The sequence below is a fragment of the Nannobrachium achirus genome (assembly GCF_963921795.1).
Source record: "Nannobrachium achirus genome assembly, chromosome: 20".
In the NCBI taxonomy this organism is placed as follows: domain Eukaryota; kingdom Metazoa; phylum Chordata; class Actinopteri; order Myctophiformes; family Myctophidae; genus Nannobrachium; species Nannobrachium achirus.
Genome location: NC_137827.1, coordinates 54,982,182 through 55,009,207, shown reverse-complemented (window position 1 = coordinate 55,009,207; position 27,026 = coordinate 54,982,182). Strand labels below are relative to the sequence as shown.

The window sequence follows — 27,026 nt, the reverse complement described above, 5'->3', positions numbered from 1 at the left end:
GAGGAAGAGGAGGGTGAAAGTTCACCACCATGGCTCCCACATATCAGGTGACAAAAATGTGGGCCAGTTGAGTTGAGTTGTTGGACAACAGCTCTCAGTAGCAGCAGCAGCAGCAGCAGCAGCAGCAGCAGGAGGCAGCTTTAGTGGTATGTGTGTGGTGGTGGTGTGTAGGTTTCATGCAAACAGCAACACAACAAAACGTCCATTCTTCTAACCACCACCAACACCACCACAATGACTAGCAGCAGCGAAGCAGGAGCGGCTTCTTCTGGCAAGTTCAGCCGGCAGGAGGAGGAAGAGGAAGAAGAGGAGGAGGAGGATGAAGGAGCCGCCGCCTCCTCCGCCACAGCCATGATGTCGTCGTACTACGACGACATAGACGACGACGACGACTTTGACGCGTTCGCCGACGGCAACCTGGCCGACTGCGGCTGTGAGGACGGAGGTGGGAAGCTTGGAAATAAATAACCATACAACCCGACGCCATGAAAGACTCGTTTATTATAGTTGCGTGCTGCTGCTGTGCTGTAGCCCTGAAAACGACCGTCATGGACGAGGTTGAACCTGGTGTGGAGCAGTGTTATAAATGTGCCACGTACGTCTACGCAAACGTTCAAGTTTCAGAAATAAAGTGCTTACTGAAGGCTCGCGGATGTCCCAACATGGTACGCTCAAGCAGAATCACCCGTATCTTCTGTATTGTGTAATGAGAAGCATTTTAATCCGATCTGTCACCATTTTCTAAAAAGAAGTTGCAATGTATCAGAGTGCAGTACACCTCCCGACCGCTGGGGTCGCGTAGTTGAGGAAAGTGTATTGAGGGAAAAAACGGAGGAAATGGATCGGATTAAAATGCTTTTTATTAAACAATACGGTAGATACGGGTCATTCTACTTGAGCGTACCATATTGAGACATCAGTGGGCCTTCAGTAAGCGCTTTATTTTAGAAATTTGAACGTTTGTGTAGACGTACGTGGCAGATTGGCTAAACTGCTCGAGGCCAGGTTGAGGTCGATCCATAACTTTCAGTGCTAGTGCTGCTGCACAGTTAAGAGCAGATATACAAGCCCACCACACGTATATCTTGCTATTTACTGCACGTAACTATTCGTATAAATGAGATCTTCATATATTGCTCGCGCGATGGAAGGAAAGGTCATAATAAAACGGCGTGTTGCTGCTATTATTTACACGTAGTGTGACGCAGTAAACACCATGGAGCAATGCATTGCTTTGCATTACTTAACGTGTTTACGGTTTACGTTAACATTTGATACTCTGTAACGTGGGCACGCTACTGCTGCAGGGGGGGGGGCTTGTTTTACCATACAAGGACATGATAATATCAGGCCGACCCCCCCGCACAGTCAGTGAAACATGGTATAAAGCTCGCATCCGTAACTTTTATGTCCATCTCTACACCCCTTCGAATTCAGTGTTAATTTTGACAGCACACTTGAATTCATCTTTTTACTAATAACCTGCTAATAACACACATTTAGCTTTAGTGTTAGTCATTTTAGTCAAAGGACTAAATATCAAAATCTCAACACTCAAAGTGTGTGCATGTCTAGCTGCTTCTGTGAGAGGCTTTTTATAGAGTTGTACACATGTCGGTGTGAGCTGTACCACATGTCGGCCAGTAGGTGTCGCAGCAGGGCCTAACATCTCTCAAAGGAAGAGTAGGGCAGTTAGACCACAACAAACCACTGACTGCAGCAGTGTTCATTTTGACAGGACATTTAGTTTAAGGGGGGCATTTAGATTTTGGAGGGGTCCTCACATTATTTGCTTTTCTCCTCGCTTGATTGATTGAATAATTTATTATAAGTTTGCAATAGAAAAAAGTACAGTTTCATGACAGTACAAATCACTGGTAGCCTACAAGGTCAACTAAAAGGAGATCCTAGAAAGCCGAGGCTTATTTCCACAGGAACCACAGCATGGGGGCTTAGTCTATTTACAAGTCACAGGTAGCAGCTGTCTGAAGGTGACTTTTCATACCAATTTTGAAGGAGGCTAGGGATTTGCTCTCCTTTAAGGCTTGGGAGGGCGTTCCACATGTTGATGGTATAGCAGGAGAACGAGTTAGAGCCTTGTTTAGTGTTAAATCTACGTTGATGATGATGACCAGAGCTGCCTCTGGTGTTGTGATCGTGAACATCCTTGACCTTTTAAGAAGTAGTTTGTCAGGTACATGGGTATCTTGGAGGTGTAGTGTATCTTGTACACCAGGCCCATTGCAAGATGCTGTACTCTGTCAGCTACTTTGAGCCACCCCACGCTTTCGTGGTGATGATCGGTAAGGTGGGTCTGAACAGTAAAGTAGGTTGTGCAGGGTATCTTTCTCATTTCTAAATTGACAATTTGAGGACTTTTAAGACCTTTTTAATACCTCTAATGTAGACCATTATACTGCAGCAAACGTAATTACCCCCCATTTCTCCCCAATTTTGTCGTTATGCCAAATAATTCTTCCCCACACACATTTCTGGGTTGTAACCTACTGACTCACCTGCCAGTGAGTATCCCCCACCGGTAGGACTACTCCTTCCGCGTCCGCCCAACACTCCCTGCCGACAGCCTATGTGCAATATTAGCCTTACATTAAGACGCATTCTGCCGAGACTTTCGCATTGTGAATTGGGGCGACGGCAGAAAGCGTCTTACCGACTTGTCAGACAGGTCCGGAGTATGGTCTGCAAAACTGCTACTGCGGCTCTACACATGCACACATGCGAGACATATCTTCCGTACAAGTTCTGCAAGGTTTTTGCGACTTGTCCGGAAGCCTTGTTTAATGTATTAGTCCGTATTGTTAAATAAAATGAGTTTTTACCAAGTGTACAGCTTTTCCTCGTTTGCTACAACGTTAGCTGCAACAGCGCCCGTTGGTGGCTGGAAGCATTATTGTGCATTCTTCCGTATACACATACGTCATGTCCTTGTATGAGCGAATGGGGGAATGGATGAACGTCACGTGATAAGTGCAGCCATCTTTAACCAAACCAGAGATGCTAGATTTGGAAAAGACACACACTTGGTAAAAACTCATTTTATTTAACAATACGGACTAATGGCTAGTGCAATATCACCCTCTCCGCCTGGGGTCCAAGTGTGTTCGCGCACAGACGCCCGACAAAGCCGGATGCACCGCGGTGGATTGGAACCCACAACCTTATGAACTTGTCATGAGGTTGTGTTGTTGTTGTGTTCTGCTCTGCTCTGAGACGAGTCATCAGCCGTCTGCAGAATTCATACAGAGAGTATATAGTCGTTATGAATGATTATTATTATGGCAAATCATCAGGAAATTTAAATTCTTACAGCTCTGATGATACGTAATCATCCATAGAGACAATGGACTATTGATTCCGGATAGAAGTACATTTTTGGAATAGCCTTAGCACAGGGTTCCCCAATTAGTTTTCCCCAAGGGCCGAATTATGTCTAGGGTACCAAGCCGAGGGCCACAACATTGCAAAACAACAGTTTTCGTCGTTGTCGGGTGAAAATCTTGCATGTCCAAAACCGTTCGTTTTGAATTTATCATTTTAAAAATGATTTAAACTAGTGGATTAAAACAGCAGATCTACAAGCACACAACGCCTCGCACCGCGAGGCGTTGTGTGCTTGTAGATCTGCTGTTTTCACTACTTTTGTGCGACAGCCTTGTATGATTTGCGAAAGAACGTACACATTTGGAGATACGAGATTTCCACCCAACAACGACGATATACTTGTGTTGTTGCTGCTCTTATACCATCATTATTACTGGGGTTGGTGGGGGCCAGACAGTAGCCCCCTGCGGGCCGCAAATGGCCCGTGGGCCGCCTATTGGGGAACCCTGCCTTAGCAAATGTTGTGGCCCTCCTTGCGTTCATAGTTGGCACTGTCGCCTAACAACTCCTCCCGAGAATTCACTTCACATTCCTCAATAGGGAGACGTCGAGGTCACAGCACCGGCGCGCCATGGCTGGGCAGTGTGCCAATTCCTTGGAGACAGACACACACACACACACACACACACACACACACACACACACACACACACACACACACACACACACACCAACGCACACACACCAACGCACTCTGACTGTGGAGTGTGGACAGAGTGTGTTACTGAGATGATGAATGCCATGTGCTTCAATACTAATACATAGCTATGTGCAGGCCCTGTGGTGATGTCCACAGAGCATTTGTCATCAGCCACACATGGAGCAACATGGTTATTGCAGTTTTAAATGAACCACGACTTATCATTTCTGTTTTCAGATTTGATCTCACTGGCATCTCACTGGCATCTCATGGCGCGGTTTCACAGACTGTTTTATTCTCCAGAGGGGGTTTGCTCATTTTGGTTGGAGTTGTAATTTCTCATCAATTATTGTTATGTTAATTATTGTTTGTGTTAGTTAAAGCTGTTGCTGTTGCATTGTGTATGTCTACGTACTGACACAACTGGAGCAGTTGTACCGATTCTAGGTCTGTTCCTTGTTCAGTAAGGTGGTACTCATTGATTGATTGATTGATTGAGTATTTTATTAGACAAAAGTGGAGTATTTTTAGTTTTTACATAAGTATAGTCAATACATTAAAGAATGTAGTACAGTAAAAGTACAGTTAAACACCCTGCCTAAAAGGAACATAGCAAATAAGTCTTTTTACTGTCATTTTTTACATCGCAAGTCCTAGGTATTCAACTCATGGTTATACAAAAAACATACAAACATCATCAGAGTTATACAAAACAGTATAGTGTGTGCCAACGGTGACGCAATTGTAGTCCTTAGCGGCCATCTTTTGGGTAAAAACACAGGTGTTTCGATTGTTTGATTGCATAGAACTAATGCTCTACTCCAATCAGAACACCTGTGTAAGGCTGTGTTGACCCAATAAATGGCTGCTCTTAGAACCACATTTGGCACACCCTATATGTACAGGGTAGGGGAGACAGGGCTAAGGTAAGGGGGGGGGGGGGGGGGGACTCACTTCTCACCTGTCTATGGGAGAAGTGCTAACCACCTCCGCCTCTGGCCTCCTGAAAAATGAGTTTTCAGGGCAGTCTTGAAGGAAGCCAACGAGCTATAATGATTCATCTCCCTCCAAATGTTCAGAAATGAGTCAGGTCATTTCCTCTACTGGATCAGAAACAAACTGAGCTACGGTGGAGTGTGCACATGGTGCGTCTGTGGAATAGAATACTGGTGCTGAATTCCAATAGGATTCTAAGAATGGCCTTTGAGTGGGGCATCTTGATCAAGCGTGCATGGGCTACGGATATGTACGAGATTCTTTGGAGAGCTGGGTATGAAGACCAATACAGAAGAAGTAGAGAGCATTAATGAAATAAATTCATTGTATTTTATGTAAAGGACAGATGGGCACTGACTATATGATGTGGACCAGGGGTGGGCATCTTTGATGATACAGAGGGCCACTATATTTCCACACTCACTCCAGAGGGCCACATCCCTTGGTATGTTGTTACTGTCGAGCAAAAACATTTTAATACTACTATACTAGTCATTCAACTACTAATATAGACTGAAGTAATTAAAGCGGGTCATGTTTGCATGTTTGGAGTTGTTAAAGCTGAAATCAATAATATATCAGTATTCCGATAACCTGCGTGCCGCATTAAGTGAAGGTGGGGGCCACCGGGCCGCCAGTTGCCCATGTATAGTGTGGACCAAAGCTGTGCTCACATTGTGAGATGAAGCATGTCTATGGTCCAGAAAATGATCTACTTTGTGTGTAATCTGTCAAACAAGAAATGATCCTTGTGTTCAAATCAGCCCTGGCATGCTTGGCCTTCATATTGAGACGGGTAGATATGTAGGCACTGTTGAGGGAGACGGATTATGTGGTTTGTGTGGGAAATGCCTGCATTTTGTATCGTATTTTGTATTCTACAGCTCTATCGGGCAGCGATATTTTAATAAGGTAGATCCAAAATATGAATTTGTGGGGTAGGAGTATGTGCAGTAACAAATCACCCTCCCCACCCTGGCTTCCCTCCCTCGAACGCGGGCCAATTGTGTTCGCACAGAATACAAAATCCCTCTGTATTATGTATAGTTTTTTTTGTTTTTTGTTGGATGACTGAGAAACTGAAACATCTCTTTCAATATGACATTCCTTTAATTTGCTTAATTTAATCAAAGGCCTCAATGAGGAGGAGGAGGGTTATAGTTTACTTATTTACATGGGTCATCTGCGAGCTTGTAGAACTGCTATTTTTGAATTGATCCGATTCTATAAGTGTCTTTTGAATCCTTCTAAGGTTTTTTTTGAAAACCTTATGTTTCCATGTCAGCAATCTGGCTAGCCATCATCAAAGAAAAGGTCCTTTTCACTTAACTGGAGCTCAGTTAGTCTGTTCTTGAGAGACTACTATGTCAGTGGTTCTGAGCTTGTAGATCTGCTATTTTCCGTTAAAGCATTCAATAATTCTATTAAAATAACAATATGGCTGTATGTTTTTGTCTCCAGTCCAGGGCTACAGCGACCCACTCAGCGGGGAGGTGAAACCTCGCATCCTGCTGATGGGCCTGCGGCGCAGCGGCAAGTCCTCCATCCAGAAGGTGGTGTTCCACAAGATGTCCCCCAACGAGACGCTGTTCCTGGAGAGCACCAACAAGATCTGCCGCGAGGACGTCTCCAACAGCTCCTTCGTCAGCTTCCAGATCTGGGACTTCCCCGGCCAGATCGACTTCTTCGACCCCACCTTTGACTACGAGATGATCTTCCGGGGCACCGGCGCGCTCATCTTCGTCATCGACTCGCAGGTGAGGGCCCGCCGCCCCGGGAAGAAGTACTGACCACTGGCCTGAAATTAAAACGATTTCTTGTTTTCTTTTTTATTTAAAAAAAAAAATCCCACGATTTTGTAACCTATTTTTTCGAGTGTCACTCTCCATTCCGACGTGTCGCCACTCCGAAATTGACTTCTTATTGTCGGAGTGGCGACACTTCCATAGGGGTTAAGTTTAGGGTAAGGGTTAGAGACACTGGCGCCTGATCAATGGAGCAAAGGGTAGCAATGGCTCCCCCCAGATCTGCCAAATGTCTCCTGGCTTTGTGCTCCCCCTAGTGGGGACAGAGATAGGCACCAGTGGTTAGAGATAGGGTTAGTGTCAGAATGGAGACATGTCGGAAAGGAGACATGTCGGAGTGACGGGGTGTAACCATTATTTTCACCCGGTGCCAATTGCCTAATTTGTAATACTGGGCTCTGCTCTCCCTCTGCCAACCTGGGGAGGGCCCCGAACTGAGCTCATGCTTCCTTCAGTGCATGAGGAGTGAGCGGGCCGCTTCTTATCACCTGACAGGGGGGGAGCTTCCCCGGTTGGACTTAACGCGGGGAAGGAACACGTTATTCCAACCAGTTCCATTCCCCTCCATCAGGCGGCCCTGCTGGCCAGGGGGAGGCATTATAGAGACCACGATTACTGCATTTATTTGTGGGGGTATCTACCCTAGGAGACACGGGGAGAACATGCAAACTCAACACAGAAAGGCCCTTTCGCCTTTTATTTAAAACGTTGTACTCCCCCTTTTTTCCTAAAATGTAGACTTGCCAATTATTTTTTTACACCCTTTTCTCCCCAATTTACTCCTCACAGACATTTGTGTTGTCACTGCTGTTGTAATCCTACTGACTCACCTGCCAGTGAGGAGCCCCCACCGGGAGGACGCAGACCCTTTGTCCTACTCCTCCCGCCCAACACTCCCTGCTGACGGGTGCTGCCCCCAAGCCGTAGGAGTATGTGCAGTAACGAATATCACCCTCCCCGCCCTGCCATGCCCTGGTTTCCCTCCCTTGAACGCGGGCCAATTGTGTTTGCACAGAATACAAAATCCCTCTGTATTATGTATAGTTTTTTTGTTTGTTATATTAACCCACTTAGCCAAAAAATAGTAGATCTACAAGCTCGGCAGTTCTTGTGGATGGATATCTTTTGCAAAGAGAATTGGTCCAGACAGAAAGAAATGAGGTACAGAGACTGGTTATGTGCAGTATATGAGCTGTTTGAACTGGTAAGATGTGTGTCAATGATTGATTTCCAGAAATAAGGAACAAAGTGTGTTCTTGACAAACTCTCTGTGCACGACTGACTGTTTTTTACGGCGCATTCTGTCCCAATAACCAGTGACGCACATGTCACTCACTTTCAGGACCCTCCCCATGTGAGCGTCGTTCTGGATGCAACATGTGTGTGTTTATTCACCGAGGGTCTGTAAAACAACTCGGATGCCATTGCTCGCATCGCTCTCGAGTGATTATGCATTAGGGGTGCCACGATTAGCCCTATTCACGACCCGCCCACTCAGCATCCCCCGGGTGCTGAAGTCCCGTTTTGAAGGGGTAAATCCTACTATAAGCCTATTAGCACAGAAATCGCAAATTTAATGCAATTTCCGAATAGTAAAGTATAAAATACGGCTAGCATGATCAAGAACACAAGATAGTAAACGGCACAAAGCATTATAATTTACTTTACCGTTAGAAATAACGATGTGTTGGCTTTAAGTCCAGTGTAGTTTCCCCTTCTAAATTGAAGTCAGCACCCGGGGGATACTGAGAAACGGAAGTAGGTGGGCGGGCCGTGAATAGGGCTAATACTGAACCGAACCGGTATACCGAATGGTCCTGTAGCAAACCGAACAGCCCATACCGAATTAACCGAATTTCTTTATTTTTTTGGGTGTGGCCACATAAAAACATAATTTTTATGTTTTCATTTTTTTGGAGAAAATCTTCCTCCTAGTATAATCATGTTTTGGGGCGGAAACTTAATGATTGCACCCCATCTTTAAAATTAACTGCTTCATCTCTCTCTCAGCTAAGGGGTCCCTGGCCTGAAAACGTTGAAGACCCCTGTTCTTGTACATTTTCATTTCTACATTTGACTTTTGCTCGTAGCAGAGTATTTCTACATTGCAGTAATAGTATTGTTTGAACTCCATCCACCACTGCACATAAGCACTGAAAACGGCTTGAGATCGGTAAATTGCATTTCAAACAGGAAGGCTCCGTCACGCAGTTCGTTGACCGTAAACGTTTACCTTTCCATCTCAAGAGGCTAGGTGGGGAAGGTCATATATTACATTTTGGAAGTCACCTGTCAGAAGCCTATAACTAGAAAATTGAGCTATATGCGTAATGGTGACAGGTTTCGGTGACTCTCTTCTCTTCACGGAGACTTCATGATTTATTTTCTTGATGGGAAGCGTCTGAAGTTGATGTCGCGTCTTTTTGGACAGCCTTGCAGCGGGGCCCGGACTAACCAGGGAATACTTCCTGAACGCAGGGTGTAATTTCATTGGAACACCTGGTTCCCCATCACGACTCATTTTTTCATTCCGACCAAAGGTTTGCTGACTTTGCTCCATGGTGCAGTCGGGGGATTTTAAAGATGTGTTTTTGGGCTTCTCAGCCTTTATTTATAGTGGAAAGTGGAGATGGACAGAAAACAGGGAGAGAGAGAGAGATGGGAAGAGAGACTTGCAGTAAAGATTGTCGGAAACGGGACTCAAACCTGCGATGCACTGTCAGGCCACATCAGAGCCTAGGTGCCTGGACCGTCGTGGACCGACCAAGCCACGTTCCGGGCCGGGAGATCTTGTTTTTTATGCACCGCCATATCTTATCATCTTCGTTATTAACGGGCGCGTATTAATATTTTGATTTGCCGTTGTTTCGAGTTGCCAGTATAGTGTGTTGGCTAAACCCTGGTTTTTGACATTGCCTCCCCCTAGCCAGCCAGGTGCTCCCCAATTCCCCTGGCGCGGCAGGGGGAGAGCAGAAACCAGGACTACAGGTTAGGTAGTTGGCACTGGGTGAGAAAATGGGTTGCAAAAAACGTGGGATAAAAATATTAATAAAAAGAAAATATGATATACAAACTGAACGCAGCAGGACTCTTGAGGATGCCGAGTGAATTCTGTACTAGAATAACGTCGTCTCTGATCTGTCATGTTACATTATTAATACAAGCATACGCAAGACAATGATGATTATTCATGGAACAGTATACACCTGTCTGTTACCTTGTAAAACTAAATCGAGCAAGAAGAGAATCCGAGCTGCGCTCCTGAATCCGAGCTGCGCTACTGATAAAAAAATAAATACTAAAATGGTCCGGGTTTGAGCATGGATTGATAGATTTATTGACCATGGGATTTTGGGAGGTGAGCGGCAAAATGTATGTGCGTGCGTGCGTCTGGCTGGCAGGCATGCAGGCGGGCAGCCAGTTTGAGTAAAAGTGTGAAAGTATTAGTATCAAAATTTAGCTAAAGTAGTTTGCAATCATTATGCAGAATGTCCCGTTTGACAGGTTTTAATGTCTATAAAATGTATACAAATCTTTGGAAAATACCACATCTTCAAGCTCACATAGAATGCGTCGCATCGCAACGCATTGTGAGCTTGTAGATTCGCTGCACTGTGATAATCAGCAACAAAGTGAAGCACACATCAGCGACACTGAGTGTTTCTATTCGTGTACTGTAGCCCTCAAGCCTCTATTAAACACAAAATGTTAGTGCTGAGTCATTCCTTTAATAAAGCCTTCATCCTGTGGTTGTTCATAGAAGAAATTAAGTCAGCACTGTGGTTATTCATTTTTCGTTATTCATTTGGCGATACAGAGAGAACAAAATAATAGAGCTGTCACTTTTCGTCCCAGATTCTGAGTTGTTGTTCGATCGCAGAGAGTCGTAGGTTTGAGGACGGAACGTCTGTGTTGGCGTTGTGTCTCCCTCCCCTCGCTGACACCGACCTCGCCTACAGAAGCGACGTCTAGTTTGTGTCAGCGCCGGCGCGGCGAATGTGATAAACGAGAGAGCACATTACCCAGAGAAAACGGCTGTTATACTTTCCCTTTTAAATGCGGACCATTCATCACAAATTACAACTAGACTTACAACGTTTTGATTTATTTCTGTACTTTTTCTCTTCTGCCCAACATTGCTTGCAGGGATTTCAAATGAAAATTTAAATTACATTTTTCATGAAAGGCGCCACTTCTTCTGATGAAGTGCTTTCATTATCAAGAGACCTTAGAAAAAGTGACAGCAGTTAATATGGCACACGTCACGAGCTCAAATCATTTTTTCATTCTGTCAATTCTGCATAATGTTCTCTTTTTTTTCATCAAATGAAAAAATGGTCTTTGATTTCATTACAGAATTTGATTTAAAAAAGTTAATTTAATTAGTTTTTTTCTGGCTTCTTTTTTATATAGCGTGGCACTGAAAGAGGCTGTGTGTGTGTGTGTGTGTGTGTGTGTGTGTGTGTGTGTGTGTGTGTGTGTGTGTGTGTGTGTGTGTGTGTGTGTGTGTGTGTGTGTGTGTGTGTGCGTGTGCGTGCGTGCGTGCGTGCGTGCGTGCGGTGTACCAACACTTCAATCAGCAGCTCCATACTTTTTGATTGATTAAATATTATTATTATTAGTCAGGAATGTAACACCATGAGGTACAGTCAAACCTTAAAGGTGATACACCATGAAATTTCACTTTTCCTATTTTAAAACCTTTTTTGGGGTCCCACTAGCACCTTCTATCCTCACAAAGTTCCATTTCTGACCGTTGTGTCTTTCTCTGGTTTTGGGAAGGCGGAGGTTAAAAGCATCCCACGGGTTCTCAAAACAGGCTGTCCAGACTTTTTTTTTCTTCAAAAAAAAAAAAAAAAAAAAAAAAATATATATATATATATATATATGTATTTTTTTTTCAAAAATGAGAGAGGTTTTTGGGACATAAGCAATATGACATAAATACTTTTTAAATGCATTGTGTATCACCTTTAAAGGAGTAGTTCACACCCAAAATGTTTTGTTTCATTATTTTTCCCCCTAGTGATTACTCATGCCTTGGAGACTTGAGTTCAATAATATTTTCTGTTTTTTTTGTCACATTCCTAAGACAATAATTTCTTAACAATACATTTACCCCCATTGATCCCAGATGGGGACCCAAATACCATCCGGAATCAATGGGGGTAAATTTACTATAATCACATTTTTATCTTGGGAATGTGATGAATAGAATGTCGGGTTGGGTATAGTCGGGTTTGGGAATCATTTGAGAACTCTATCACAGAGTAAATGCAATTCAATAATAAAAAAATATATTTTCTTTTTTCATTGAGCCCGAGGCCCTACCCGGACCGACTAATTAGCATACATTTTAGGCCCTAATTTGAGAACTCTAAGTCAGGTATGAGGGTGGAGTTAACATTACTATAATGGCCCATGGGGCGGGGTTATAATGTGTAAATTTGCCTTCGTTGTCTATTTTGTGTTTCTTTCTAAAAGCTGTAAGCCAAAGTCAAAAGTCAAAAGGCCAGATTGAAAAAACACTGATTTAATGACATCATGAAATCATCCCCTCCCCTTTTACCATACACCCATCACTGGGTGTATGGTAACACTGTGGGTGTGGCTAACTTCAGCTTGGTCACCGACAACCAGGCATACTTAATGAACTGGTGGGTGTGGCCACATAAAAACATAATTTTAACACTTTCTGTACATTATTTTGGAAAAAAAGATCTTCCTCCTAGTATAATCATAATACATGATCATCGTGTTATAGGGGAGAAAAAAAATCATGGCACCCCATCTTTAACTCTCCCCACGCTTTGAACGATAACGCTCGCCCCATTTTTTACAGAACCTCGATGCCAATACGGCGCTCGTTCGGTTCGTTCGTCTGATGACTGTAAGCTGATGAGGGGTCGCGCGGCCGTTTACTGTAAACACATTTTCCGCTGTGATGGTGTAAAAAATCCATTATGCGTTAGATCAACGGAGAACAATTCACTTCCTTGTTGATTTCCTCTGGCCCGGAGGCTCTGTAGCCAGTGACTGCTCTGAATGTACGGCAACACATAGCAGGACAATTCACATTCATTCTCGCATGACGCCGCCCTCTGCTGCCTGGCAGACCAAAGTGCACTATTGCACAACCAAAAAAAATAAAAATAAATAAATAAATGTCTGTCTGTCTATCTACTATAACGTCGCAAAGGTAAGCCGCTTTTTGATGGCGCCAGACCCAATAAATAAATAAATAATCTGGCAGTAGGAGAGTTAAAAACAAACCCCGTTTGTATTTGCTTAACCCTGTCTTCCTCTTTAATTCGACAATGGAAGTCGATGGCGCTCGCTCGTATCGTGCCACACAAAGCCACGCCGCTGTTATTAGATCCCGCATTCTTGATTCCTTTCAAATGGATTTCAAAGACATCTCACGCATCCAAGGACGCCGCGTGAAGAAATCAATCGCAGCTCTCTCGCAGCTCTGATCTCGACTTTCTTTTTGATACGTTGCTGTGAAGCCTGACTTGCACATTCCCCCAGTACTCCGCAGGAGGCCAACATACCGTGGACGCATGGACCAATTTAAACCTCTCGCAGCTTCTTTTTAGTAGAGTGAAAATCCTTGGCCTCAGTCAGAGTGGTATAATGGTATATTATTTCATACTTAGGAAACATTTCAGAAGGGGAAAAAAACGAGAACATATGTCTTGTTGAGTATTTAGGAAAAGTCATGGAAGGGGACATTTCTGAGACCTTCACTGGGAGAGTTATTGCACTTTGCGATCTCAAAATCGGTCAAAATGACCTGTTAGTCACCTGTGTGTTAACTAATTATTAACCCTGCAAGGCCCGAATTAATTTCTACTGGCCCAAAAAAAAATCAGATGGTGTTGTAGGAGTCCTAATCACAGGAAAATGTAATGTTAAAAAATTAATAATGTTTTTGTAAGGTTTTATAGCCATAAATCATAAATCATAAATCATGCTCTAATTTGCATTTTGGGGATATTTTTCACAATAATAACATATGTACATGTTCTAGACATTCTAATGATCACGAAAAACAATATTACAGGCATTTTACTTATGTTTTAGTGAGGAATAGCTTCAGTTAAAAACTGAGATGTTGTTCGTCCAGACGCTGGAATTTCAACTTCTCTGGGAGGTGTGAATGTCAGCCCCTGTGGGGGGTATTTATATGCAAATATCGTGGCCAATGGCATTGTAATACTAAACAATAGGATTTAATGGTGATGTTAATGTGAAAAAAGAACAGGAAAACTAATAATAACATTTTTTTTAAAATGATTTAAAAAACGTTGCCAAAAAGCAACGCTGGGCCTTGCAGGGTAATTTGACACATACACCAATACTTCATTTCCAGCCGTCTTCGTCGATATGTATACCTCCCATGTTGATACCTCGATATCGATACATTTGTTACAAATGTTCATATCGTCCCGTCCCTGTCGCACTCTCCTCTCTCCCCCTCCCTGCGCAGGACGACTATGTGGAGGCCCTGAGTCGCCTGCACCTGACGGTGACGCGGGCCCACAAGGTCAACCCGGACATCAACTTCGAGGTGTTCATCCACAAGGTGGACGGGCTGCCCGACGACCACAAGATCGAGAAGCAGAGGGACATCCACAAGCGCGCCAACGACGACCTGGCCGACGCCGGCCTGGAGCGCATACACCTGAGGTGAGCGCTGGGGAGAAAATACCCCCGACAGAGCAAGGTTATAATAGTTTTGGATTTTTCCATTAGTTTTTATTTTTATTAGTTTTGAGGTTTTGTTTTCAATTACAGTTTAGTTTTAATTCGTTTTTAAATTGAGGTTGCTGGTTTCGTTTCGTTTTTATTTTTTGAAAATGCTTAGTTTTAGTTTAGTTTTTATTAGTTTTAGTGTTAGTTTTAGTCTTTTACGTAATATGGGGTATTTGTCAGGGGTGAGATTAAAAAAACTCCGGAAAAAGTATTGTCTAATAAACAAAATCAACAAAACATCATATTGTTGAGAGTGGCAGGAATGTTGAGACATACAACTTCTCTCTTTGACATCACCGACTGGTGTTTTTTATTTTTTATTTCCACAAAAGACAAAAGACGAAAACTAAGGAGATTTTCTCTATAATTTTAGTTTATTTTAGTTAGTTTTGTAAACCCACAATACCGTTTCAGTTAGTTTTAGTTTTTTTTTAAAGCTTAGTTTTTATTTTTATTTCAGTTAACTGAAATGTTTTTCCATTCTAGTTTTCGTTTTTTAGTTAGTTTTCGTTTACTATTATAACCTTGCGACAGAGGCTCCAATTGAATAGACCTTATTCACGGCCCGCCCACGCATGCGCACTCAGCAAATTTCTCAGCAACTTCCTGGTGCTGAAGTCAGCTTTGAAGGGTAAATTAATACAGAAATAGCTGGACTTAAAGCCAACAAATCATTATTTCGAACGGTAAAGTAAATTATAACGCTTTGTGCCTTTTACTATCTTGTGTTCTTGATCATGCTACAACAGAAAAACGCAGCGCAGTGTGCAACCAGCTTAAAGGGATATTTCACTTTCAAAAAGACTTTTGGTAATTTTATCATCTAATCAGGCTTTTATGAACACCCTGAACAGTTTTTAATTGGCTTGATTGAATATTTAGATATTTGATGTGAATAACGTTTTTCGATAAAGTTTTTCATTTATTTTTAATAATTATTTTTTTGTATTTCATTTTTTCCATTTTCCCAAATAATTATTAAAAATAAATGAAAAAAGTTATAGAAAAAACACGGCCTGCTCACGTATTAGGAGGGTAGTATGAGTCACCAGAAAAAATAATGGGTGTTTTTAATGAATCTATCACGGTTAAAATGGAGTTTGAAGTTACAATGGGTGTGTGTGTGGAGAGAGGCCCTTCCACTGCTCCCTGTTGAAAGTGGAATATCCCTTTAACTGTCGCTTTTCTCCTCCAACCGAATTCAAACGGTCCCCCCCCCCCCCTTTCAACCCCCCTTCTGCAGCTTCTATCTGACCAGCATCTACGACCACTCTATATTCGAGGCTTTCAGCAAAGTGGTTCAGAAGCTCATCCCTCAGCTGCCCACGCTGGAGAATCTGCTAAACATCTTCATATCCGTGAGTGAAAGCCTCCTCCTCCTCCCTCTTCCTCTCGGAGCCTCGCCGATTCCGGCTCTTTCTCACCTTGGGCCCAGAGTCCTGCAACGTACCCGATGGGTACCCGTCTTTGACGGACGGAAACGGGCGGAATATATACTACTATAAATTTGTGGGGACGGGCAGTGCGTGACTTAACACAGGCGGGTAATGAGCGGGATAATGTCTGGCTGTGTGGCTGTTATATAAAGGTCCCTTCTGTATGATAACCCTTCTGTTGGATAACCCATCAGTTATGTCGGGACCTTTATTTCCCCATAATGACCGCGCAGCCAGACATTATCCCTTACTTATTACTTTAACCATTAGTTTATGTTTTAACTATTGAAAAGTAGCAGCTATACAAGCCAGAGTGCAAAAAATCGTGAAGATTTTAGCAAGTCTTTGAATATACTTTGATCCGATTCTATAAGTGTCTTCTAAATTATCATTATTATTTTTTGTTCCACGATTTTTTTCACAGGTTTTTCAAAAATATAAGATCTACAGGCTTGCAGCCGCGCTGTGAGCTTGTAGATCTATTTTTCAATAGCTAAAGTATAAAATAATTCCAGGTCTTATTGGGTTAATGTGGGCAGATAGCACTTGGCAGTTCATTTGGTTTGAGTTTTAGTCATATTTTAGTCATCTGAAAAGTTTTGGTTTTAGACTGTCGACTGAATACCATGAGATTTTAGTCGACAAAAATGTATTTTGCCGGGCCTTGATGGCGTCGCAATGACTGATTTCACACTTGGTTGCATGTTGAAAATAGACGATCTACAAGCTCACAACACTCACAACACGTCACAGTGGAGTGAGCCTCACAATGCGTTGTGAGCATGTAGATCTGCAATTTTCAGAGCGCAAAACACCCAAGCTCAACCAAACATTAAAAAAATGACTTGTCTTGATATCTTCTCTGCTAGCCCCTCCCTAACATTTTAGTCTAGTTTTACTTTTATTTTTGATGAAATTGTCAATTTATTTAGTTTTATACATCATAGCTTTAGTTTTTATTTAGCTTTCATCAGTGAAAAAACGTTGTTTTACTAGACGAAAAGTAACACTGGTAGACAGGCCAGTGTCAGGAATTCTCATGCAATTCAATTAAATTCAAAGGAGCTTTATTGGCATGAGAAAACATACGTTTACATTGCCAAAGCAAGTATCACAAATACAATAAAAACTGTTGAAAATGGGGAACATAAATACAGTTGGAGGGGGTACAGCATTGTGTAAACAGAGCTATGTCGCATTGTGACATTTTATATATATACAGGGTACAAATAGCAGCATTATTCTTTCTCAAAATGCATTTAAAGGTATCGGCTCTGTTTCATACTGTATGTGCAGTAGGTCTAGAATGTCAATCCATGGTTTGTTGTCATGCACTTTGTGTTGTGGTCAGTAGGTGGCAGCGACATGCAACTGATGGCAGCAGCAGCGATGCATAGAACAGACAGTGTTGATGGTACTGATGTGCTGTTTCAGGTCTTCAGGCTTCACTGATCTTTGCCTGAAAATGTCCTGCAAATTCATTTCCTCCACAGTTTTGCCTTTCAAAATGTTATGGGGAATGGAGCTAGGGATGAGACGATAAGCGCTTATCGTGATAAAAAACACTCACGATAATCGTATCGTGGAGATTTCATTCATCGTGATATCGTCCTCCATCATGCACTGGGATCAATTCACCTTTTATTTGCTGAGCTGCATATCTGGTACCACTTAAACCCTCTATTGGTAAAAGGTACTTATAATATACCTACTTGATACAGTAGGTAGCCGTTGTGAGCATGTAGATCTGCTATTTTTTGGCAAATCATGTTTTGCCCCAGGATAATGAATTTTGATTATCACGATATTGTAAATCGCGATTTCTTTTGTCACAATAAGCGTGATATGTGAAATGTTCATATCGTCCCATGCCTAAATGTGGAGTATTTTTGCAGAAATCACTCCATCCCCATTGAAAAGCAGAATCCACCTCCATAGGTGGATTCTGATCAAAACTGCCCTGAAAACTCACCTTTCAGGAGGCCAGAGAAGGAGGTAGTTATCACTTCTCCCATAGACAGGCGATTAGTGAGCAACCCTTCCTTACCTTAGCCCCACCCCCATGTTTCCCCTATCCTGTACATTACATAGTGTTTTTATAACTGCAATATTATTGAACGTTTTCTTTGCTTGCTAATTGTTATGTCCATGAATTAAATACCAAGGACTTCCAACGTAAAAAAAGACCGTAAAAGGTCTTATTTGGGATGTTCCTTTTAGGCAGGGTGTTTAACTGTACTTGCACTGTACTACATTGCTATTGTATTGACTATACTTGTACTGAGAAAATAATCAAGCAATGAATCATAAGTAGATTTTTTTTTTACAATATATTTATTGAATTTTTTCTTTTCTTTTTTTCACAGAAAATATTACACATATTTTTTTACATACATAAAGCAAAAACAAACAGAAAAATAATCCCGTAACAAAACGCAAATTACAGTCTTTAATATAATCAATAAAACATCCCCATATCTTCTTGAACATCTCTTGTTTGTCTTTCAAAATATATGTAATTTGTAATAATTCTAGAGGTAGACAAAGACACAATTCTCTGAACCATTGTGAGATACTTGGTTTCCCCAGACTTTTCCATGACTTTTACAGGCTATTCTCTTAGCCTGTAAAAGACAAATGTCAATAAACTTGATTTCACTCGTTTTAAGTCTGTGTCCATCTGGATCGAGGCCAAGCAGAAAGAATTTTGGTTCTGGTACGATTTTAACTGATAGAATCTTTTCAATTTCCTGCCCGACCTCCCTCCAAAACTCCACCAATCTTGGACATGACCAAAGACAGTGGAACAGTGTACCCTTATCTTCACCACATCTGGTGCACACATCGGGAATGTTGCTATCAAATGTATTCAGTTTCTCTGGTGTAATGTACACTCTCATAAGCCAATTGTATTGTAGAAGTTTTAATCGTGTGTTCCCGGTTTGGGACAAGCCGTACGCCACTGTTCCTCTGTCAGGTCTTCCTGTAAAGGCCTCTCCATACTTCGACCGAAATGTTCGGTGAGTTGTGTTTTCCGACGTGCAAATTTCCGAACTCTCGTTCGGTCCAATGATTTTCAGAAGTCCAGAGGGATATAATTTTATGATAGAAAAGGACCTTTTGACCGAAAACGGCGGTTTTGGTAGAAATATGGAGAGGCCTTAAGTCTGCCTTCCAGGCTTCAAGTTTAGATTCAGAAGTCTCCAACGAGAATGACACCATGAGATAATAGAATTCTGATATAATTCCCTTTTTAAAAGGGTCTTTAACCAGAGCTTTCTCCAATACCGACACGGAACTTCAAAGTCAGAGAAGGTCATAAAAATAGCAAAAATACCTTATCCACAAGCTCAATGTTCTGCCAATCTGCTGTCTTGCCAATGGCAGGACGTTTGAAGTTTTGAAATGGCACATCCTGTACCTCTAGTCAGGGAATATTACCAGAAAAAATTGCCAAACTTAGAATACATTCCTTACTAATACAATTCTTCACCAATGTGTTTGTGAAGGTTCTAGAAACACATCTCACAAAGACTGAAATGTAGTTTCCCTATAGGGGAATCTGTACCAGCTGCTGAAAGTTGGTGAACCATTAACTTTACTATGTAGGAAAAATATGTATATAAAAGGAAAATCAATCTGTTTTAAGTAGCATGTGAGGGGTCAAACAAGGGTTTTTTAATGATTCTGTATCCATTGCAAGCATTTGTTTTGCACGAAAAAACATACCTTGGGCTAAAAGTGACCATAACCACTTTAGCATGTCATCACAAACCATTCTTTTGTGGGTAGTTTTTAGGTCAAGGAGTGTTTTCCGTGCAAAACAAATGCTACACTCACATCCGCTTTCCTCGTCTGTGCTGTGTTTGGAGACGGTGTGGAGTAAAAGGGTTTTGTTGAATTGAGTCAGTTAATCTTGTGCTAACAGGTTCACGGACACAGATGGTGCACGAGCAGCACGACACATCGGCCTATACTGTACAGATGGACAGGAAAACCCCTAATAAATGATGCATGATTACAGTTGAGCGACAATTCAAATGTTATCGTGCTCCGTGGCGTGCAGGGACGTGCTGGGCCCCTGATTCAGCCCAGGAAAAAGAGTTGGAGAGGCCCTCATTGCGTGCTATAGAGAGATATCTCTCTATAGCGCTGCTGCTACTCAAAGATTTGCCATTTCAGATCATGACAAGTGACAGGCCAGTGGGCCAATTACATGAGTTATATTTCGTTGTTGTCGGGTGGAAACCTTGTATGTCCAAAACCGTTTGTTTTGTATTTATCATTTTAAAAATGATTTAAACTAGTGAAAACAGCCGATCTACAAGCACACAACGCCTCGCACCGCGAGGCGTTGTGTGCTTGTAGATCTGCTGTTTTCACTACTTTTGTGCGACGGCCTTGTATGATGAAGCGGGGCTTTGCTTTGCGAAAAAATGTACAAATTTGAAACTTACGAGGTTTCTGCCCGACAGTGACGATTTACTTTGTTGGCCGCCCAGCCCCCAAAATGGAACGAAGGCCGACATTTTATTTTAATTTTTTTCCTAATGGCCCGGCCTGGACCGGCCGTTCGGGAGTTGTCCCGCTTTTCCCAATGGCCACGTCCCTGGTGGCGTGTGTGTGAAAAGATGGCAAGAGAAACGGATCTGATTGACTCCGAAGGAGTGTTCATTCAGGCATTGCCTGGCCACCTGCCCCCGGCAGGTAAATAAAACGTCAGGGCAGGTGAAGTTTGCTTTCAGGTTGCCCCGACCGGGCAAGTGCTCATTTGAGAGGGGGCACAAAGGACAACACGAGATCTGTCTAAACACCTGAACTTGGCCAGTGCGATCTGTCTTCTGGTCTGTGCAATGTAAAATTAGAGCACTAGTATTTACCTATAATGTGCTGTTTTTACTGTGGCTACTGTGTGAAGATTTCTTTTAGAAGGCATTTTTAGAATGGGCCTCAGGTGTTAAAAAGGTTAAAGGAGTAGTTCACCCCCAAAATGACTTTTTTTCTATTGATTACTCATGCCATGGAGAGTAGAGTTCAATAATATTTTTAGGTTTTTGTCGCATTCCTAAAACAAAAATGTGATTCGAATAAATTTACCCCCATTGATTCCGGATGGGGACCCGTTTCGAAACGGGTCCCCATCCGGAACGAATGGGGGTAAATTCATTGTTATCACATTTTTGTCTTAGGGATGCGACAAAAAACTAAACATATTATTGAACTCTAGTCTCCATGGCATGAGTAATCAATAGAAAAAAAGTCATTTTGGGGGTGAATTACTCCTGTAATAAATGGGACTCGGCACCTACAGTACGTGTTTGAATTCTGTCTTCAGTGCATATTAAAATCAACTTCACAGTTATAACAAGACTGGCGTCCTGCGTCAGCTGCCAGGCAACACGGTAGCACTATAACACTGTACATGGTGCAGTTATAAAATCCATATCGTGCTGCTATATACATCTGAGCTATTATTAGTTAAGAAAGAGTGTGTGTGGGCATACATTTATTTGCTAGATTCTAAGAAAGGCATCAATATCTCTGGAAGTTATTAGATCCGTTGTAAACTGCATGGTAAGGTGCATTTTCAGGACACTGTACAGAGGCTCCTAAACATGTGATTCCAATTTTGGGGATGACTGGATGTTTTTTATTGTAAGAAATAAGACTCATTTTCAATTCAGACTCAAGGCAATTGGAGTATCACAACCCTCAATTAGCAATTCAAATTCAGGGTAGATCGGACTCTGCGTGAATAATGCTTTTTGAGATGCTTTGCTGTTTTTTTGCTGAACACATCAAAGCCTCCATCCTGCCCTTACTCGACGCCTACAAGTGCACGCTTCAGTCCGCTTTCACTCGTCTGGACCAGAACAATCTCTCAAGACAGAATCAGCCAACAGCAGAATCTGTCAGCACCACTCTCCCTAAATACAATACAATACAATACAATACAGTGTTTTTGTCACAGTACAGTTGCACATACGTGTGAAATTTGTCCTCTGCATTTTACCTAGCCTGGAACCAGACCAATCCGCCTGAAAAAAAAAAAAAAATATGGTTCTGGCCCCGCTCAATTGTGAATCCATTTCCTCTCCCCCAAAAATTCAGGGTAACCAATCGGGGCCCAGCATTGGTCTGGTCTAACCAATCGTGTCCAGAGCCATTTTTTTTTAACCCAGACTAAGTCCAGAGTCCAGACTAATATCCGATACGCAGTGAGGAATTAGTATGAGCCAGGCTACATTTCACCCATCCTATAACAACAAGGAGCAGTGAGCAGCCATTGGATTCTACGGTGCTTGAGGAGCATTTAGGGGTTAAAGGAGTAGTTCACCCCCAAAATGACTTTTTTTCTATTGATTAGTCAGGCCATGGAGAGTAGAGTTCAATAATATTTTTAGTTTTTTGTCGCATTCCTAAGACAAAAATGTGATAACAATAAATTTACCCCCATTCGTTCCGGATGGTGACCTGTTTCGAAACGGGTCCCCATCCGGAATCAATGGGGGTAAATGTACTTGAATAAAATGTTTGTCTTAGGAATGTGACAAAAACCAAAAATATATTATTGAACTCTACTCTCCATGGCGTGACTAATCAATAGAAAAAAAGTCATTTTGGGGGTGAACTACTCCTTTAAGAGTCTTGCTCAGGGACACACATCGACACATTGCTGACCTGGCCGGGAATCGTACCAGGGACAAACAGGGGCTCTGGCTCCCCAGGATATGAAATATATATTTTTAAGAAAGAAAGGTATGGAGCCACACCAGGTTCCTCTTTCTACGCAAAAAAAGTTAAAAATAACAAAGGGGATTTTTTATTATTATTTTTTTTACTGAATGGGTTCCCAGATTGGGACAAGAATTGTGCCATCAGAATGCTATTCGTTGATTACAGTTCTGCATTCAACGCTATATCCTCCCCTTTAAACTGGTCACTAAACTACACCCCACCTTCGGCTCACCACTCAATTGCAATTGACCCTTTGTCAGCCTTCTGATTGGTCCCTGACTGGCCAACCAGAAAAATCATTCTCTTATGCTACCGGGGGTGGAGTTATGCAGTGGGACATAGCGGTCATAACGATTTCAATAAGTATAATGAATAAGCTTCAACAAACTAGTTCACGTGAACTATAATGATGTAACTAAGATATTCGATTGGGTACATATATTTTAAATGGGCAGAATTACAATTAAAATACATTGTATGTTGAGAGCGAGGCTATAGTTCCTCAATTTCCTGGTCAGTGCGAGTTACCCAAGATGCACTGCTCTCTCTCTCTCTCTGCCCTCTGTATTTTCGGGGGAAAAACCTCTGTTTTGCAATGTAACTACTGTACTTTTTTGTTCCTTTTTTATTCATATTACGTAGTTGTTTTACTTTTGGTACTTTAAATAGCAATAATGAGTCTATAAAAAATCTTTTTCTTCCATTATAAAAAAAACAATCTTCCCTGGCTTTTTCGTCCCGCCTAGAAAGCGACATGGGGTGGGACTTGACAAAGGGTGAATTGCAATTGTAAGCTGAACTTTCTGACTAATGGACCCCAAACTGTCAGGCTGGGGAACCTCGCCCTGACCACAGGTGTACTGTATTCCAACGCAGTGGTGGAAAAAGTACTCAAATGTTTTACTTAAGTAAAAGTATCAAGCAATGTAGAAATACTCCGTTACAAGTAAAAGTCGGGAATTAAAAATGTACTTGAGTGAAAGTACAAAAACATTGGTATCAAAATGCACTTAAGTACCAAAAGTAAAAATACTCATTAGGCAGAATGTCCTTTTTTTAAGGACATCTACTAGAAGCGCTGTGTGGGTGAGAGGACACAGCATGGCCCACAACCAGGGGCGTCACAAAGGGGGGGGGGAGTGGGACTGAGTTACTAGGGCCCAAGGTGGAGGGGCCTTAATTATTTTATACTTTAGCTATTGAAAAATAGCACATATACAAGCTCACAGCGCGGCACCAAGCTTGTATATCTGCTATTTTTCAATAGTTAAAGCACAAAATAACGCGTAATAATGCGTTCCCAGTCTAAATGGGTTAACCCCCCTCCCCCTATGAAGAACATTCATTGGGGGCCCGCAGTGAATGCTTGTACCCAGGGCCCAGAATTTGGTGAGACACCCCTGCCCCAAACATGCAATGCAAAGGACCCTTCAGTCCCCCTGCCAAGTGGGAAATGGTGTCAGTGATGCTGGGCCTGAACCAACATGCTCTGAAATAGCATGCACCCCAACACCACTGGTTTAAACTATTAATTAACAAGACGAACCTCGGTTCGAAGTGAAGCGGTGGACAGATAAAACCTCCAATAGCACATGAAACCAAGTCATTTGATGAGACGATCAAATTGTACATGTTCCTCTCCATGCTGACTATAGCAAAGTTAATAATTATTTAGTATAAACCATGCTATTACCTATAGGGTTGAATTGTCATGTGAAGCTTCACCAATCCAATGCAATAGGTGAGACCTATGCAATAAGTGAGACCTATTGCATATTTGAAAAAGCCTATTCATTCTGGACTGATATTTTACACGTACGGGACAGGAAAAACCTGTTCATTCTGGCCTGGAGTGACCATATATGGACATAAGGTAACGGACATTGTGTTTTTGAAAAACCTTGTTCATTCTGGACTGAGATCACCATATATGGGCGTGATACACAGAAAACCATTCATTGGAGGTAACGGACATTCTGTTTTTGAAAAAACCTGTTCATTCTGGACTGAAATGACCATATATGGGCGTGATACACACAAAGCCATTCATTGGAAGCGGTTTCCACCGCTTCAAAAAGAAAAGATAGATTTCTTCACTGAGAAACTTTGTTTTACACATTAATATTTTATATTTTGCAGACCAATTAGTGTTGTACCATAATCAAATAGTTTACTTTTAAAAAAGCAGAAATACGTGCCAAGCCCAATAAGTATGTTTTTTAACAACTTGGGTGCCAAACTTGTTCAGTAACGAGTTAAGGCCACTAGGGGTCACCCTGCCAAAAGGAGTTGTCTCGTTCCTGAACGAGACAACCAAGGGTTAACTGTACGTGCAGCTGCCTGCCCTCTGAATGACCCGAGTCCATACGTCACCCCGTAGCTGAGAGAGAGAGAGAGAGAGAGAGAGAAAATGGCACGAGCTGGTTGCATTGATTTCCAAGATTTCCAAGCTTCCGAGGCTCTTCAAAATAAAGCGTGAGTGAACGGCGGCAGCAGCAACAGCTAGAAATGTTATAAACCTGAGCATCCCATGTGTTAACAAGCTCCCAACAGTGTTTTTCTTTTTTTTTCGCAAGGCTGTCACATCGATTTTCTAGTCAGAGGAACTTTTTAATATTGTTATTTTAATCAGTTTATTGGGTTCTTTAATCAATTAACTGAGTTATTCTTTCACTAACCTTTGAAAAAACCAAAAAAATAATTATCTAATTAATTAGAAACTTTGTAATTAACTCTCTTACTGCCACAGAATCTAACAAAAAGCTGGATCCACTGCCAGCTAAATTTGAGAATTGTCGCTCATCTTTGAAGGCCTACTGGAGAAAATTGGCTTTGACTATAAAGACAACAATTATATGGCAACGAAGAATAGAATGTCTACTTTGCAACAGAAAAAGATTTAGTGTTTTTATCATGTTCTATTCATTAGCTAGAAGCTGCTGAATATGGCCTAAAAAACAGCTCTTTGAGAACATAAAGCTGAGAAAAATGCATTTTTGTGAAGGAAACATTTTCAGGCAGAAATCTCTCTTTATCTTTTACTGTTGGCAGTAAAATCACACAGTAACATCACACCTGTGCTCAGTGGTTGTTTACAAACAAATTAAAACAAATAAAAACAAGTGCTTTTTACACACTTTTAGTGTGTAAGAGAAGTAAGAGCAGTAGTAAGGAGCAGTGCAGCAGAACATTGACACAGTGACATGAGATTCAGCCTGAATCCTGCTTCTGCTTTCAGGGTTCTCTTTATTTCACACTTTTTAGGTTGAAGTACAGTACAAATGATTGATGAAAATGAAAATAAAATATAAAACAACATTTTAGACACTAGAACTCTTGGTTGTGGCCTACCTGCACTTACACAGGCCTCAACCACTACATGTCTACAGAGTGTATATGTGTGCGTGCGTGCGTGCGGGTGTGCGTGCGTGTGTGTGTGTGTGCGTGTGTGTGTGTGCGCGTGTGTGTGTGTGCGTGTGTGTGTGTGTGTGTGCGTGCGTGTCAGGGGTGGAAAAAACACATTGTATGGCAATTTAGCTGCGACCGTCAGATTTTAGCACACACACTCCTTGCCTGCCAAACCACTACCTCCACCCATCAATTCTCACATGGCCCTCTTCTAGCGCCACCATGAGGCCTATTCTTGCAAAACACATTTTTGGACACTGCTCCTACAATTTTTGCCCTAAAATCACGCAAATCGGTACACAGTATGTGTACACTCATCTCATCAACATGGATCTGTCCGATTTAGCGCCACCTTCAGGCCGATTTTTTAAAACACATTTTGGACGCTACTCCTACAGAATTTGCCCTAAAATCACGCAAATCGCTACACAGTATGTCTACACTCATGTCATCAACATGGATCTGTCCCATATAGCGCCACCGTCAGGCCGATTATTTCAAACACATTTTTGGACACCGCTCCTATAGATTTTGCCCTAAAATCACGCAAATCGGTACACAGTATGTCTACACTCATCTCATCAACATGGATCTGTCCCATTTAGCGCCACCTTCAGGCCGATTTTTTAAAACACATTTTGGACGCTACTCCTACAGAATTTGCCCTAAAATCACGCAAATCGCTACACAGTATGTCTACACTCATGTCATCAACATGGATCTGTCCCATATAGCGCCACCGTCAGGCCGATTATTTCAAACACATTTTTGGACACCGCTCCTATAGATTTTGCCCTAAAATCACGCAAATCGGTACACAGTATGTCTACACTCATCTCATCA

At 42.1% G+C, this 27,026-nt stretch overlaps 1 protein-coding gene across 1 annotated transcript in view; it reads left to right on the top strand.

The window, feature by feature from the left end:
• Positions 1–234: 234 nt before the first annotated feature.
• The window catches only part of rragd (ras-related GTP binding D), a gene marked incomplete at both ends in the record, with an annotated part of 97,846 nt that continues 71,054 nt past the window's right edge, over positions 235–27,026 (top strand). Inside the window, 4 exons of the mRNA XM_080751150.1 lie at positions 235–445; positions 6,500–6,795; positions 14,336–14,535; positions 15,845–15,959. Of these exons, the coding sequence (XP_080607276.1) occupies positions 235–445; positions 6,500–6,795; positions 14,336–14,535; positions 15,845–15,959 (822 nt within the window). The remainder of the gene's footprint in view (positions 446–6,499; positions 6,796–14,335; positions 14,536–15,844; positions 15,960–27,026) is intronic.